Source organism: Maylandia zebra, linkage group LG22 (assembly GCF_041146795.1).
Source record: "Maylandia zebra isolate NMK-2024a linkage group LG22, Mzebra_GT3a, whole genome shotgun sequence".
NCBI lineage: Eukaryota > Metazoa > Chordata > Actinopteri > Cichliformes > Cichlidae > Maylandia > Maylandia zebra.
In genome coordinates this window covers 18,343,883-18,357,883 of record NC_135187.1, presented here as the reverse complement: position 1 = coordinate 18,357,883, position 14,001 = coordinate 18,343,883, and the positions used below count along the sequence as shown (strand labels likewise).

The 14,001-nt window shown below is 39.9% G+C and overlaps 1 protein-coding gene across 1 annotated transcript; it reads right to left on the bottom strand.

The window, feature by feature from the left end:
- Positions 1-43: 43 nt before the first annotated feature.
- Positions 44-13,759, bottom strand: grinaa (glutamate receptor, ionotropic, N-methyl D-aspartate-associated protein 1a (glutamate binding)). Its single transcript, XM_004548118.5, has 7 exons — positions 13,600-13,759; positions 4,708-5,046; positions 4,376-4,494; positions 4,064-4,264; positions 3,541-3,669; positions 3,138-3,281; positions 44-1,821 (listed from the first exon to the last, which is right to left on the bottom strand). Exons 2-7 carry the CDS (start codon positions 5,009-5,011, stop codon positions 1,672-1,674), a joined length of 1,047 nt encoding a protein of 348 aa, XP_004548175.1. The 5' UTR covers positions 5,012-5,046; positions 13,600-13,759; the 3' UTR covers positions 44-1,671.
- Between the last annotated feature and the right edge of the window lie 242 nt (positions 13,760-14,001).

Here is a 14,001-nt window from a genome sequence, read left to right as displayed (position 1 = left end):
TTATCACAACTGAAACACAAAAAACAACACACAGAGCTCAAACTTGTTAATCACTGTATCCATTTTAATGAAAAGCCAAACAGCTGTGTAGGGGGGTTTAGTTCAAGTTTGATTTGATGCAAATATACAATGCGAACAGACCTACAAAGCCCAAAACTTACTTTACCTATACACACCACTAAGGAGCTCTATATACAGACATGTTAGTTGAATACAAACACAGGAATTTTAAAAATAGTCTAATTGGGGTTCAATACACCAATGTGTCCCCAAAACAAGAACAGCTGTACTGTGTACATTTTTCACACATGCAGACGAGGAAAGGGTCATGCAAGGGGTGAAAAAAATCAAAACAAGTTAGAGAATAAAAATATTGTTTCATTCAACTTCAATGTCATTGCATGTATTTTGGCTTCCAGTGCGTTAAGATTTATTCTGTGAGTTTCACTTTAAAAAAAAAAAAAACAAAAAAACAAAAAAAAAAAACCTGCAGTCAGTAAGTAATGGTTTCAAAATGCTATTGTGTGATGATGTTACAGTCTCCAAGTTTCCTCTAAACCTTGCACCAAATTCAAAGAAACCCCAGTATCTACCACAAGTTCAAAGTTTCATGTCTTTAAAGCCCAGTACCTGTCTACATTAGTTTTTAAACATGGACAAAAACTGCAAAACCAAAAATAATATTAGTTATGACAAAGAAACCCATACAAAGAGTAATTTTTAATTCACATTAATGACCTCCCCCCCCCAAAAAAGGAGTAAATTAAAGAAACGGGAAAATTAAGAGAACATTTCAGGTTTTAGAACAACAAAAAAGAAAAATCCTCATTTTGAAAAGATATTCTGTAATAATACAATAATTTATGTTCATTTATGTTACACATCCAACAACAAGCTTCATTCTTATGCCATTCAAAACATTTACCATTTTCAAAACAGCTTTTACTCGTTGCTGGACACATCCATATAAATTACTCCAGCACATCTTTCAGAGGTAGGGGGGATACTGGCATCATATACAGTAAAACACATCAACTATTTACAGCTGTGACAAGCAAGCTAGAGGCATTCCTCTTATAGCTGTAGATAACCATACCACGTCTTTAGTTGTGTTTCCAGTTTGCCATGCAGAGTTACTTTACACCAGCAGGCTGAAAGGGAGAGACAAAGTTTGTGAAAACAGACAGTCGAAGGAAGATGGCATTCCTAACACTAACTTCTCTTTAGGCAAAGCTGGTTTCATCTGTGTGTCGGCATAATCATTCCTGCTCTTTTTCTATTCAACTTCTGCAGCAGAGCCTGCATGTTTAATTCTGCCATACGAGAAGTCGAGGTGTAGGTATAGACATAGCCTTCTGTGTTAATAGAAGCAGAGGACAGTTAGAGCAAGCACAATGGTCAAAGGTGAGGACAGATGATTATGCTCTGTCATTAATTGCAATATTTTTATTCCACTAAATAAATAGTGCCCCTCTCAGCTGACTGTCAAGACCAGCTGCATCATCTCCTCAGCACCTACTACCTCTTAAAAATAGAACTCTGTGTGATGGGAGAGGAAACAAAAGGGGATCAAATAAAGTAATGAAGTCAACGAGAAGGGGCATTTTAGCAACATTTCAAAATAAAGGGAGGCGTTCCCCATCTCCCAGCTGTTCTCCTCTAGGTGCTGCCTCACTCGCGGGAGCGTCCCACGATTGCCAGGATGTAGAGGAAAATGTTGATGATGTCAGTGTAGAGGTTAAGTGCGGCAAAAATGTATTCCTCTGGACTCAGGGCCAGCTTCTTGTTTCCCAGGAGAAGCTGAGTATCAACAGCCAAAAACTGCACAGACAAAAGATGGAATTAGTACACTTTGTATACCATACACTGATAAGGCATTGCATTGTGACCATCTGCCTAATATTATATTGAACCCCTTTGTGTGGTGATATCTGGCACCAAGATGTTAGCAACAGATCCTGTGAGGTGGGGCCTCACATCCCACACATGCTTGATTGGATTGAGATCTGGGCAATTTGGAAGTCAAGTCAAACTCGTTGTTGTTCTCCTCAAACTTTTGCTAAACCATTTTTGTTTTGTGGCAGGGTACATTATTGTGCCAAAAGAGGCCCCCACCATCAGGGAATACCGTTTCCATGAAAGGGTGTCAATGGTCTGCAACATTGCAGAGGAAGGTGTTATGTATCAAAGTAACATCCACATCGATGGCAGGACCCAAGGGTTCTCAGCAGAACATTGCCCAAGGCATCACATCGCCTCCACCTGCCAGGTAAGTAGCGCACATGCACCCGGCCATCCACACGAGGTCAAAGAAAACACGATTCATCAGACCAGGGCCGTTCTGATGCATGTGCGCCCTGACTGATCAGTGGCTATGCAGCCCTATATGCAACAAACTGCGATGCTCTGTGTATTCTGACACCTTTCTGTCAGAACCAGCATCAACTTTTTCAGCTGTTTGAGTTACAGTAGCTCGTCTGTGGGATCGAACCACACGAGCCAAGCTTTGTTCCACATGTACAACAATGACCCTGTCACTGGATCAACACAGTTTCTTCATTGGACTGTTTTTAATACAGTGACCACTGTGGACCGGGAACACGTCACAAGAGCTGCAGCTTTGGAGATGCTGTGAAACAGCCGTCTAGCCATCACAATTTGTTCCTTGTCAAACTTGGTCAGATCCTTACAATTGCTGATTTTTCCTGCTTTTAATGCATCAACTTTGAAGAGATTAACATTCCCTTGTTCCCTAATATATCCCACCCAATAACAGGTGCCATGATGAAGAGTTAGTTGGTGTTACTCATTTCGCCTGTCTATGGTCATTATGTTATGCCTCATCAGTGTATGCTGCCTTAAACTGCCATTTGCACACTGAACATGATAATGTAAGGTATATCGTTTTGCTTTAGTTAATACTGTCATGTATATTTAAAAGTGACCTCAGTTTTGTAAAAGTTTACTTTGTAACCCTTGCAAGCCAAATATTTCTCACCATTTAGCAGGGCACTGTCAAGAAATGCAAAAAGCTGACAGATAAACCACTTGGATGCGTAACAATCCTTCAAACTCATAAGTATTTGTTTTTCTTTTTTTTTTGTACATAGAAGGCGAGATATATGTGCGGCACTTACGCAAGTGAAGAGTAGCGCTCCCAGTGAGGCATAGACGATGTGCAGGATCTTGTGGCGGATGAAGATGCACAGGATGGAGAAGAGCAACAGCACGATCAGACACACGAACAGCACGCCCCGACAGGAAGTAAAGTCATACTTGCTCTGTGAAAGAAAAAGAAAATAGAACAGAAGAAAATTAAAAGCAAGACGTTTAAAAATGGGAGACACGGCACTCTACGGTTAAAGAAATGTAATTCTGAAGGAGCTTTTATACACAGTCTGAGTATTTGCTTGTTATTGACTGGGTAAAACACCACAGTGCGAACAAAAACAAACAAATGATCTCTTAAGAGAATGATGTTTGGATGCTTTTATGGACACTCAAACGCATTTACAGAAGCAGCTGTCTGCGCGTGCTGACCTGTAGCGAGAAGAGGACGACGGTGAAACAGACCACCGCGGTGATGCCCACAGCCATGATGACGCTGTCTGTGTCATAGAAGCTAGCGATCATACCCACCATGTAGGAGAGACTCAACGTCAGGATGGACTGTACGAAAGAAAACAGACAAATTACTTATAAAACTGTTTACAAAGAAACATTCAGCTTTGTGTGTGAGATAGGTCACCTCTTATTATTACTATAAAATCAATCTTAACAGGACAACCTTGTGTGATTTCCATCTGGCCTGTTTTGATGTTTAATTCATCTAGATTAATTTGATGTGAGATGTCCAGTTTTGGCAGTATCAGCTATATGATGGCACTTACTTAATGGGTCTTAAAAATACATTTGAAAAGCTCAGCAGCAAGCAGTCCATTTCCAGAAATCAAGGCCTGCAGCTAGCCAAAAATACAGCTGCAGAATGGAATGTATACATAGCATTCCTTTCACAACTGTCTAAGCTGTTAAAGGAGTGGAAGGAGTTTGGAAAAGTTCTCACCAGAGCAACCAAATTCCAGGGGTGCTTGCGGCGGAAGTCACCACAGCAGCTGAGGACAATCAAAGACACGAAGAAGACTGCGTAGGACACGTAGTACGTCCACGTATTCTTACGCACAAATAACTTGGCTTCATCGACAAAGGTGAAGACAGCAACGAAGGAGAAAGTGATCAGCAGCTGCACAGTGAGAACCATGAAGACCTGGAAATAAGGAGGAATTAAATTACTTTGATTAGGGATCTTGTTTTGGTTGGATTGTGTGTTCACGTCAGTTATGTTCTATATTCATCTGGTAGAAACAGAGGAACCTACTTTTCTGATGAAGGCTTGTCGGATGTTCTTGTCCTCGAATCCGGAGTTGGTGAACTCATCGTTGTCGTAATAAGATGGAGGCCCGTCACCATGATAACCAGGGCTACCTACAGGTGGTGCTACGAAAACATTAGAGCATGATAATTTGGGATTAAAAAGGGAAGAACACATGATGTTTTAGCACATTTTGACTGTCATGTGTCATTTTGTTAGCAAAGTACGAGAAGAGTGAATATTTAGATCTGTGGACTTTTTGACTCTTATTGCTCATTAAGAGCTCTTTACACAGACACACTATTAGTTTTCTAATGATCTTTAGTATAACCACTCACCCATGGGGTCTCCAGGAAAGCCTGGCTGTGCAGGTCCTTGCTGATATGGCCCCTGAGGGTACGGTCCCTGTGGATAGGGCATCTGAGGGTAGGGACCGGGAGCGAAGCCTGGGCCTGCCTGGGGAAAGCCAGGCTGTCCGTATCCGGGCTGCCCATATCCGGCTGCAGGTGGGTAGGGCCCCCCTGGGGCTTGGCTGTAGTTTGGGGGGGGTACACCGAACCCTAGCTGAGGGGGTCCATAGACATCATTATGAAGTGGGTTGGTCTCACCCATTATGGGGTACCTACTCTTGTCCTGGGACATGATGTAGAGAAAAGCTCACTCTGCTTCAACAATCTCTGAAAAGCAGAAAAGCAAAAATATAATGTAGCTACTTACAAATATGTACAGAATAAAAGCACATAATATAACACCAACATCTCAGCCAAACTGGCAAAGACACAAACACCGCATCTGCTTGATTAAAAGGAGAGAGGCGAGTAAACAAATTCAACAAAGGGAAAGGCAAAGGCACTAGGCAGACCAACAGGATGTTCAAGTTTTGTTTCACAAGCAAAAAGTCAGCTATTTTATCATTACCCGGAGCAAGAGCAGGCCTAGAATTAGTGTTAGCTTGCATCATTGAGGCAGCTGAATGTCTGCCTCTGGGTGCCATCACATGAAGATCTAGTTCTTGAGACAGTTACATCAGTGGTAAATACTACAAACATACTGTTTTATGTTGTTGTAACTAGGGCTGGGCTATATCATACCGTTCACAGTAATACCGGTGTAATGTTGGGCAACGATAAGAAAATGAAATATCGCGATAGAATATGGGTAAAACGCGCATGCGCAGTGCCTTTGTTTACATGCGCACATGGCGGCGACACAGAATGAGAAGAGCGAAAGTGGATTGTTGAATGAAACGGATGAACGAGAACTGGTTTGTAAAAATGCTGCAACTTCAGTGGTGTGAAACTGGTTTGGCTTTCATCCGTCAGATACACAACAAAGCACTATTTTTGGTAGAGCATGCTAGCGGGCCGTCGTTATTACTGTGTTTTTTGGAAAATACGGCACACTTAAAATCAATTCTTTGATTTTTCTGAAAATCGACAGTGCCCCGTATAATCCCGTGTGCCTTATGTATGAATTCTGGTTGTGTTTGCTGACCTCGAAACGACTTTATGTGGTACACGGCGCTCGAAAATCTGTCAAATGTTTCAGTACGACTTTGCTAAGCTACGAAGCCGCACCGCTTGATGGATTGTCGGAGCTTTACAGCTATCGTAGGCAGGAGCCTCGCGGAGTGATACGTACTGTGCTTCAACATAATATTACCGTATTGTGTGTGTATAACCTCTTTTTAAGTTTTGTGGATATTATACATGGTTATGCTGAGGATATGTCGGCCAATTTCCACTGGAAATGCCTTTTGGTTAAACTGTCAGCGAGGAATTTGCATTTGCACTTAATTTTTTATATAACTTTAATGCACTTAAAAAGCTGCTTGTTTAATTGAAAATACATTGATGTTTTTTGTTTTTTTTGCACTAATAAAGTTGAGGAGTTGTAAAGTATTTTGTCTAGTGTCAATTATATCATCAGTTATATCGTTATCGCAAATTTTCAAATGTATATCGTGATAAATATTTTTGGTCATATCGCCCTGCTCTAGTTGTAACTGTGAAAGAGGCACTCACAGCTTCACAGGTGTGTAGCTGGTCTCTAAGTGAGCTGGGTGTGGTCCAACCACTAAGTACACAAGGGTGTTTGAAGCAGGTGTTGCACACTCAGTAACCTCATGTCTATAGGGTGAACTTCTTTTTCTTTCAGCTGTACATTTGTTTGAATTTAATGTTTCAGTCTGTTTAAATCTACTCTTTGCCTCTGTCAGAGCACTTTGTAAATCATAAAGGTAAATAAAATCACAGTATTAAAAGCCAGGCTAAGTTTATATATAGGTGTGGTGACAAGCACATGTCTTCTGTTAAGGCTGTTTGTGCCACTGAAGCAGAGCAGAGGTGGAAGAGACCAAAGGGTACGACCTCAGACTGTGGTATTTCAGTGTGAACCACTGTAGTGCAGTATGAGTTAATGTCAGGAAAAAAATGGCCAAAGGTTACTGTCTGAACACTAGACAAGACACTTGCAACACACTCCTCTGTGACGAAAGATAAGGGGAGGAGTGTCTGATAGTCCTAAGTATACAGAAGTACAAACCAACATAGAGGAACAAAAACAGGAATATGTCACAATGTTACACAAGTTGGTGGCAAAGACCGCAGACCCTAGAAAGACAATTTGACAATACACATATTTAGCCAGATAATGACAGTACACTAACATTGTTTGAGTAGCCCCACTACTACTCTTAAAGGGATAGTGTATTATTGTTACCAAGACATCTGAAGTAGGTAAAATAAAGGAGTTTTTATTTTATTTTCTTTACACAAACAACAGATGAATCTTTGCTACTACAGATGTATGAGGTTTTGTCAATAAATCCGATCTGAGCGAAAACTTTCAGAAGAATGACCGGTTACCCTGATATCTACTTAAAGCTGTCATGGACGTGAGAGGAAAAAGGAAAAGAAACTACAGTACAAACATTGCTCACACACTGGTGCTGAAAGTGTTTCCATGGATGCAGGCGCCGCCTTGGTAACTGTATGTATTATTAATCTGCTTCAGGAGGCAACCTGACATATTGGCCATTACTGCAGTGACCCTCCTCCCACCTGGGCTCCCCGCACAACTTGGGTCAACAGGTTTATATCCTGTAATCTGTAATCTATAATGCTAACAAGGCATCTAAAAGCACAGAGCTCCACAACAGAAAACAAAATTACTCCGCAGAGAGGTGCACAAGGCAAGCAGTCGCCATCTTCCAAATGTGCTGTGCAGGTTTCATAATAAGGCCTGAAGTCCCCAGAGGAGAACTTGCTCAAAGGGCAGGGAGCCAAAAAGCCACTGAGTCAATTGCTGACTTCAAAAGAACACCTGGGGTGCTATTCATTATGTTAACGTTTGCCTCATGTCCTCTCCTTAAATTGGGAAAACGTTCTCTCTTCCCCATAATAAATTACTTTCTAATCTGTTAATTTGACCTTAAGCAAACAAGGAGAGTGGAGGCTTCTAGAGGAGATTAGAGAGAGGAAACCTTTTTTTAAATCAAGTGCATGACATTTAAATGCCACTGCTTAGAAATGAATATTTCTTCCATCATTGGATCTTATCCTTGCATCACTTAAACCATTTTACACATCCAATCAATGAGAATCAAGATGAGATATCCTCCACATTTGCCTTCGGCCACACATGTAGTAAACAGCAGGAGATAGCCAGCTTCAGATACAATGTCCTTTTCTGGAAATACTGCATCGGGTTTATTTTTAGGGTGACACTGTGGTTGTGTATACAAGAGAAGAAAATCACCCTCTGTTAGGACTATAGCTCTATTCTTACAAAGCTACAACTGGGTTATGGAGGACCAGGAGTCATACACATTGACATAAATCTTTTCATGAATGAATGGATATCTAAATTGTGCAATAAAATATGAATTAGTAAATTAAGTAGCAAATTAACTGTTAATGTATTCTATTTATTTAGACATTCAAGTAATGCATTATTTGAATATTTAATGGACAATAAAAAGAGTATTTATAAATACATTTTTCAAACTACTAATCCATTAATAAATAGTTCAAATACAAAAGGGATTTACAAAAAAGTCAGTAAAAACATTTTCAGGTTCAAAAAAAAAAAAAAATTAAATAGTATTTTCAAAATCTTTTAACGTAAATGGATTAAAAAAAAATCAAATTAGGAATACAGTTTTTCCAATTCTATTTCTTTTCCTGGGAGCTATTGGACTAGTTTCTCCATTTAGCATTTCCATGGCTCTTCTTCTCCTTTTGAAAGTCAGAAAAAAAAAAAAAACCATGTGGTGTGATGTAAGAAGCTCTTCAATAGGATGTGACCTCCTGGATGTTTAAATCGATGAATTTTACTCTGATAGCTTTGCACGGCTAAGGCATTTTTTAGAAGTGTTTAACATCAGCATAAGCATGCACAGACTGTGAAAATATTACATCCCAGCAGTAGTAGCTAGCTGACATTTTTTAATAAACTAATGTGCTTGTCACAAGAAGCTTAGAGCAGCAAAAACTGTTAGAACCAGGAAGGAGCCCTGTTACAATTCTACACAGAATTACAGCAATGACTGAAACCTACAACCTTAAAAATGAATAAAAAGCTGTCTCTAAACACTCATCAGTTCAGATGTTTTTACACTACTTTCTGACACTTAAGAGTTAAAAGAATTGAAATAATGATACAAGTCAGTCCAAGTAAGTCACTGAAAATAGATGATATGTACAGTTTTAGTTGTTACATGATGGCTGTTCAGGCCCACTTTTCAACTTTTAGTTTCACTTTTCAGTCAGCATACTACTGGCACGTAGAAGGTTGGGCTATGTGCTGCTACTTTATTGAAGGACTGCACACAGGCACTTCTGCGTGGGTTTCATATTCTTCACTGCTTACAGCCAAATATAAATGCATACAAAAATGCACAATGAGAAGCAATGGTGGAGCAGACTGCAGGTTACCTTTATAATAATAGAGAAGCCTGTGGTGTTTAGACTACACCTACTACGTGTACAAAACTGTAAACAGTACAAATACACTGAGTACTGAAAAAAAATACAGAGGTGGATGGAAGTATCCATTCATTTCCAGATCAATCTAGTAAAAGTTGTTTACTCTTTCCCCTTCCTCTCTTTTCAGGGCACACCGAATTAATGGTGAGTGTTATGCAACACTGCTCCATTTCACTCTGGCAAATGCATCCGGACTCCAGTGTGCATCCTCATGATCCCTATCTGTCCATCAGTAGGACAGTGCAGTGAGACACTGCAGACAAACAAGCTGGCAGTGCTTCACAGTGACAGTCTGCATTAAGATCATAACAGATTACAATCATTATCTGAGGAGTCAAATCCCTCCCCGAACAACAATGGTTGCATAAGAGGGATGCAGTATACACCCAGTAGCATATTTTTGTTAGATTTCTTGAAGAATCCAATATGTGGTCAATGTTAGCTTACATAAAAAGATTACCCTCCCCTTGTATAGACAGAAATATTAGTCAATTAAAGTAGCCCTGGTGAAACTATAACCAAAGAGGCCTTAACTAATTACGTGAGTCACCCAAAGCATGTGATATCCACCCCGTCCAATGTTTACAAAAAGTGTGAGTGTGCAACTCACGGACACTTCATGTACACTTTTCAAAGCTATACACATCCCCATTTTATCAGTTACTGATTTTAACTAATCTGGGTTTTTTTGGTTTTTTGTTTAAAAGGGAGCTTGTTAGGCTTTGAAGTCCATCATTAAAGAGAACATTAAAAACTGAGAACATGAGAGAAAATTTTGAACTTCACAAAAAAAGCAGCTTCAAAGTCCTCGTAGCTGACTGCTCACTTGCTTGTCTTGAGTAAAGCTAAAACTTCAGGATCTTTTTCTATTAATTTGTAACAGCTTAATGTAAATGATTATCTATATAAAACTTCGGTAAAACTTATCTTTCCCAGTTGCATAAATTCAAAAAACATCAGCTGTTTTTATATTCATGTTACATTTAACAGCCGTGACTTCGCACTGTGTTTTTGATTCTGAATTTATCTGCACTGCTCTGTTTGTGGCTATGTAGAATGGATTACCTCCTATAATCCAAAGTAACAACACAGAGTTCAAAAAACACGACAATATTGTCAGAAATACACATTAACCCTCAAGTTCAAAAGTTCAATTCAGCAACCAGTAACCACAACAGTTTCACTTCACCGTCTGGGAAAGAGGTTGGTATAGTCACAGTTGTTTTGTTTTTTTTGAGTGAGTTTGAGGCATGGTTTGTACAGCTTTACAAGCATTACGTGAGAGATTTCAAATCCTCTTAGGACAGACGCTCCATCGCCGTGGATAAAGACAGTGCTGCTATCCCTGGCTTCTGCTGATAGCTATCGCTAGTGGAATTAGGTTGAACGGAGGAACTCAGTGGGCTAGACAGAGAGCCAAGTTAACACAATTAGGCTACCACAATACATCGACAAACCCACATTCAAAACATCACGTACATGCCTGAGCCACACAAGAAGACAAAGTGACAAAACAGGAACAGCTGCACAAAACAGTGGGGCCAGTATGGAGGTGAAATATCTGGCACTGCAACAACTTCAAATGAGAAGTGCTACACTTGAAAGTCCAACATATTTAAAAACAAAGCATACAACACTACAATAAAACTGTTCAACACTTCCTAAAATCAGAAAACCCAAAAGCTTTTCAGTTAAAGTTTGAGTTAGTTTTCAACTCAAAGATGTAACTGGCTGAGCAGGAACCCTTTGCTTTTCTTTTAGTCGCTGTAGCATGACTAAGTGATATCATCAAAATAAATGCTGTTTCACAGTCACATGGTGTTCATGTAACTCTGCTGCAAGCCTGTTTTGCAACATAAAAAGACCCCACGTGCTTTAAAACCACTACAGAGACGGCTGTGCTTTAAACCAAACCCCTCAGCTGACACTGTTCATGTCCTATTAACGAACAGCTAACTGGACCACTTGGCTGAGAGAAGCCTACACTGAGTTGCTTCCTACCAGCCAGCCAGGGCAGCAGTATGATACTGTCATCGTGACATACCATGTCAGCAGCAGCTTTGACTTTGTCAAGCCTGCAGACACCTTGCCTTGTGGCAGATGGATACACTTTAGGTAGGTAGGTTAGCACAGAATAGCAACAGACTGCCACCACTGTGGCATAAAAAAAAAAATCTACTCAGTTTCTTCTGAAAGTAGAAAAATTACATCATTATAATGATATTTATTTTGTTCTCATAGTTCTATATTAAGAGTTACATATTTCAGCCGTTTTTCTCATTTGACGTAATACGCTCTCATTGCTGTGTGAAAGTTAATATTGTAACAACATAATAATGAGATACTGAGTTTTTAAGCTCACAAAATTAATGTAACTTAGACAATAGAGTGCTGTAGCAAAACTGCAACTACAAGAAAGCTATTTATTACTAGCTCAGAGTTAAAAATCAAATATTCACTCTCTGCGGGGTTGCCAGTTTCAGGAGGTGGTGCTGGCAAGAGAGATGAACTGTTAGTTGTGTGGCCAAATCTTATGCATCTCCAAATGTTTAATGCAACTCCTCTACAATATTTCATCATCATCAGTAAAACACTACAGCCATATAGAATTCAGTAATCAAGGTATAAGATAAGATAGATAAGACAGATAAGATAGAGCTTTATTGTCACTGTTAGCAGAACAATGAAACGCAGTTTGGCATCTCTCCATTTGTGGCTGTAAGTTTTTACATTCAACATTCAAGCAAGTTAACTTACTAAGCAAGTTAACCTACAACTGTACAATATTTTTCTCCACATATCACAGGATCATGGTTTTGTCTTTCTCTGTACTTTATCAATACCCCTGTCAAATGAAGAATTGACAACTAAAACTGTCAATAATTTATTTGGAGGTTTGTAATTACAAAAACAACCGAAGATGTCGCTTCTTTACCAAACTGGGTATATTTTAAAGGTGTGTGAATTATTCATGGAGGTTAGAAACAGGACATGAGTAATATAACACAGTCATAGTTTCACAGTTTTAGAGCACATATCTCAAAGTCTAGGCCAAATCTAGCCGCCCATATCAGGATAACATAGTTTTTATTGTAGCCTCTCCTTTTTTCACATTGTATTTTTCATGCTCAGCCCTCTGAAATATTTTGTTCAACACCTGTTACATATATGTGCAAGAACAGTGGTTTACACATTCACATAACGAGCAAAAGAGCCTTGGTTCGTGTAAGGCGACTCTAGGATACAGCAGTATATCCCCACGGTTTAAGCTGGAGGGAGCCAGGAGTCAGAGTTTCTTTCTTCCAAAAAACATAAACAAAAAAACCCACCTTAATATTTGTCAAGGTGTGCACAACCAGTAAATACTAAACGCATAATTTTGTATATATATATATATAACTATGATGACACAGAAAGATAGCGATTTCATGCGACTCAGTCCGGATTCTACCTTCTGAATCCTCGTGATTAAATAATAAAGCCACTGCTATGAATACTGCGATATCTGCTCAGTCACACACTGAGAAACACCACAAATACTCATAAATACGACGCAAACTCACTGATAAAAACACCGAAATGTCAGAAAGACTAAACTCAAACAGAAATCCGGACTAAAAGTGGAGCAACGCGACATGTTTAGATGAGGTGAGCGACTCTAAACCAAAAACGAAAGCATCCATCGAGCGGTCTCTTTTTCTTTTTTTTTTTTTTAATGCTGCACCTGTATTTAGGCGCATCCCCTGCAGGCCTCACCAGCGCTGATAAATGCGACACTGCTACCATCTACTACATGGCATTCACGAATGTTACGCCCAAGCTGCCGAGACCACCATTAATGTCGGAGCGTGGATAAACTACGAGCGTGTGGGCCACAGACACCCGACAGCACCGAGCTAGCCTCGCCATGATGAATCCAATTTGGGTTAGCTACGTTTTTCGGACGCTGACCACACGCCTCGCCCCCAAGCTGAGGACACCGAGAGCTCCTTTTAAAGCCAAATTGCAGTTACACAGACCTTTTGGTATCTGGGTACAAAATGATTAACTAATAACCCTAAATAACAGCATGTGTTTTTGGAATTTACTGCTTTCTATTCCTCTGACAGTTGGCGATAGGCAAGATGCTGACGATTGCTAACAAAAAAGAAAAAGGCGCTCATCATCCATACGTGTTTAATAAAGGGGAAAAATTACTAATAAAACACAAAATACTCATTAAAAAACATTACAGCTTTTTACCTGAGGTAAGTTTACTCCGAAGTAACTGCCGAATTGTACTCTCGCCGTCTCCTCCTCCTCCTCTGTGCTCGCGCTGGGTTCTGGACAACGGCCCCTGACGTTTTCGACACAGCGTGGTCACGTGTTGTGTGGGAATCACCAGTCATTACAGAAAACCGACACAAATGACTTCACAAACTGCCACATGACATGCTTTCCCCTCCCATAACATCATCGGGATAAAGACAAAACAGAGCCGCTCAATTAAATATGCAAACAAAATGCTTCTGTGGAAAGATCCAGATTAATCTGGAAATTACTGCAGGACTCATGCTGGTCTTAAGTCACGTGGTTTATTATCGGTCGCGTTTACGGGTTTTTCTCTTCACCTGCTTTTACTTTGTCATTTTCAGATAGAAATGT